Source organism: Meleagris gallopavo, chromosome 1 (assembly GCF_000146605.3).
Source record: "Meleagris gallopavo isolate NT-WF06-2002-E0010 breed Aviagen turkey brand Nicholas breeding stock chromosome 1, Turkey_5.1, whole genome shotgun sequence".
Lineage (NCBI taxonomy): Eukaryota > Metazoa > Chordata > Aves > Galliformes > Phasianidae > Meleagris > Meleagris gallopavo.
This window is the reverse complement of record NC_015011.2, coordinates 188,982,405-188,985,989: the sequence shown is the minus strand read 5'-3', so window position 1 is coordinate 188,985,989 and position 3,585 is coordinate 188,982,405. Positions and strand designations below refer to the sequence as shown.

General features: G+C 57.0%; 1 protein-coding gene across 1 annotated transcript in view; it reads left to right on the top strand.

Annotated features, from left to right (window-relative positions):
- Nucleotides 1-2,720, top strand: part of CCKBR (cholecystokinin B receptor) — a gene marked incomplete at its 5' end in the record, with an annotated part of 4,535 nt that extends 1,815 nt beyond the window's left edge. Inside the window, one exon of the mRNA XM_031552305.1 lies at nt 2,584-2,720. Within this exon, the coding sequence (XP_031408165.1) occupies nt 2,584-2,720 (137 nt within the window). The remainder of the gene's footprint in view (nt 1-2,583) is intronic.
- Between the last annotated feature and the right edge of the window lie 865 nt (nt 2,721-3,585).

Sequence of the window (3,585 nt, the reverse complement as noted above, 5' to 3'; positions counted from 1 at the left end):
GCCGCGGGGCAGGGCCGGAGGTGGGGCGACGAGGGGAAAATGCCGCTCCCCGGTTTCACCGCTCCGGCCGCAATAAAGCCTTGGTCTGGTGCCGCCTGCTGCGCTTCTTCTGCCCCGCACCGGTACCGAGTCCCGCACAGCGGGGACCGGACCGGACCGGCACGGAGAGGCGCGGCGCGGTTGGGTCATTCCCGGAGCCACGAGCGGTGCTGCGGTCTCCCCTGGCGGGCGCAATCAGCTCCACAGCGCACAGCGCTGACCGCAGACACGCGCAGCTGTGCGGGTTCGCACGGCCGTGCCCGCTCGGTGCGCACACAGCCGCGGCGCAGCAGCACAGCGCTGCGGACAAACGCGCACATCTGGGCTTAACACAACCGCGCTCGGCACTCGTGCACGTTCACAGCGCCCCGATGGGATCCGCATCCCGCAGTGCTGTTTGCAGCCTTCTCCCCTATGAACGGGGCTGCATCTCTCGCAGTGCCCAGCAGGACTCGTCCCACACCGAGCCCTATAGGACTCCATCTCCCACAGTTCCCCAGTGGGACTCCATTGCCCACGGTGACCGGCAGAACTCCATTTCCCATAGTCACAGAATCACAGAATGGCCAGGGTTGGAAGGGACCTCAAGGATCACAAAGATCCAACCACCCACCACACGCAGGGCCACCAACCTCCACATTTCACAGCAGCCCAGGCTGCCCAGGGCCCCATCCAACCTGGTCTTGAACACCTCCAGGGATGGACGGGGATCCACAGCCTCTCTGGGCAGCTGTTCCAGCACCTCACCATTCTCTCTGTAAAGAACTTCCCCTGACATTCAACCTCAATTTGCCCTCCCTCAACTTCAAACCATTTCCCCTTGTCCTGCTGTTATTTCCCCTTCCCAAGAGTTGATTCCCCTCCTGTTTGTAGGCTCCCTAATAGGGCTCCCCACTGGGATTCCATTTTCCACAACGCCCCAGTGAGATTCCATCTCCTAACCTGATCAATGGGACTCCACCTCCACAAATGCCCCATAGAAGACACTGTCTCCCATTGTCCCCCAATGGGACTCCCCTTCCCTCACGGACCAATAGGACTCCATCTCTCAGAGGGCCCCGACACGACTCCATCTCTGATCTTGACCAAATGGGACTCCAGCTGGATCCACGCAGATCTGTGATGAGTGGTGACCCCCAGGGGTCGGTGCTGGGACTGATACTCTTTAATATCTTCATCAATGACATCACAGAATCACAGAATTGCTCAGGTAGGAAAAGACCTTAAAGATCATCAAGTCCAACTTCAACCCAACCATACTTCCCTAACGTCGACAGTGGGGTTGGTGCACCCTCAGCAGTTTGCTGATGACCCCGAGCTGTGGGGTGCAGTGACACAGCAGAGGGACGGGATGCCATCCAGAGGGACACAGACAGGCTGACAGAGGGGCCAGGTGAACCTCATCAGGTTCAGCAAATCCAAGTGCAAGGTCTGCACCTGGGCTAAGGCAACCCCCATTAGCACTACAAGCTGGGGGATGAAAGGATTGAGCGCAGCCCTACCAAAAGAGGCCTGGGATGCTGATGGATGGAAGCTGGGCATGAGCCAGCACTGTGCCCTCACAGCCCAGAAGGCCAACTGCACCCTGGGCTGCAGCAGCAAAAGAAGAGCGACCAGCAGGTCAGGGAGGTGATCCTCCCCTCTGCTCTGTGCTGTGGGGCCTCACCTGGAGCACTGCGTCCAGATGTGGAGTCCTCAGTGCAGGAGAGACATGGAGCTGTGGGAGAGCATCCAGAGGAGGGCCACAAAAATGATCCCAGAACAGCTGAGAGCTGGGGCTGTGCAGATGGAGAGGAGAAGGGCAGGCTGCGAGGTGAGCTGAGAGCAGCCGGTCAGAATCTAAAGGGGGCGACAGGAAAGAAGGGGACAGGCTCTTGAGCGGGGTCTGTGCTGGCAGAACAAGGGGAAATGGCTTCACGCTCAAAGAGGGGAGACTTAGGTTGGGTGTAAGGAAAAAGTCTGTTACAGTGAGGGTGGTGAGCACTGAACAGGCTGCCCAGAGATGTGGTGGATGCTCCATCCCTGGAGACTTTCCAGGCAAGGCTGGATCAGGCCCTGGACAACCTGATGGAGCTGTGGTGTCCCTGTTAAATGCAGGGCAGTCGGACCATATGACCCTTAAAAGTCCCTTCCAGCTCTGAGGATTCTGTGATTCTATGATGCCACTTCCCATAGTGCCCAGTGGGACTCCATCTCTCCGAATCCACCAACAAGACTCCATCTCCAAAATGCCCAACAGGACTCCATGTCCCTCAGTCCCCAAACAGGATTCTACATCCCATAATTACCAGCGGGACTCCCGCTCCCACAATGGCCAATAGGACCCCATCTCTCACACGGCCCCAGTACAGCTCCACCTCTGACCTCTCATAGCGCCCAATGGACCTCCATCTTCCATAATTACATATGGGACTCCATTTTCCACCGTCTGGCACCAGGAGTCCTTCTCCCATAGCCTGTCGCCAGGGCTCCATGTCCCTCAGTCCTGCAACAGGACTTCATCTCCCATGTTGTCACTCACGGGTTCCATCTCCACATCCCCAGGCCCTCAGTTGGATTCCATGTCCCCAGGCCTGCAGCAGGACTCCATGTCCCATAATTACCAGCGGACTCCCATCTTCCACAGTCTGCCACCAGGACTCCATTCCCAGAGCGTCCCAATGGGAATCCATTCCCCCTAATCCCCAGCAGGACCATCTCCCATCATTATCCACGAGCCTCCATTTCTGACACCGTCCGCAGGACTCCATCTCTCATAAGCACCTACAGGTCCCCATCCCTTACACCCACCACAAGGACTGCACCTCCAAAATGCCCCACTGGGACTCGATGTCCCATAATTACCAATAGGACTCCATCTTTCTACATCCCCGATGAGACATCATCTCTGACCTCAGCCCAGAGAGAATCCACCTCCCATAGTGCCCGCAATGGCCCGCAGTTACCAATAGGACTCCACTTCCCATCATCACCAGTACGACTCCACCTCCAGGAAAGCCCCAGGACTCAATATCCCAGAATGCCCCAAGAGAATGCATCTCCCAGAATGCATCACGGGACTCAATATCCCAGAATGCACCACCAGACTTCATATCCCAGAATGCACCACGGGACTCAGTATCCCAGAATGCCCATAGGACTCAATATCCCAGAATGCCCCAAGAGAATGCATCTCCCAGAATGCATCACGGGACTCGATATCCCAGAATGCACCACCAGACTTAATCTCCCAGAATGCACCACGGGACTCAGTATCCCAGAATGCCCATAGGACTCAATATCCCAGAATGCCCATAGGACTCAGTATCCCAGAATGCCCCAAGAGACTGCATCTCCCAGAATGCACTATGGGATGCAATATCCCAGAATGCGCTACAGGATTCAATATCCCAGAATGCACCAGGGGGCTCCATCTCCCAGAATGCCCACAGGACTCAATATCCCACAATGCACCACGGCACGCAATATCCCTGAATGCACCTCGGGACTCCATCTCCCACAATGCCCCACGCTCTCCCGTCGTGCCCCGGGCGCTGTTTACTCGGA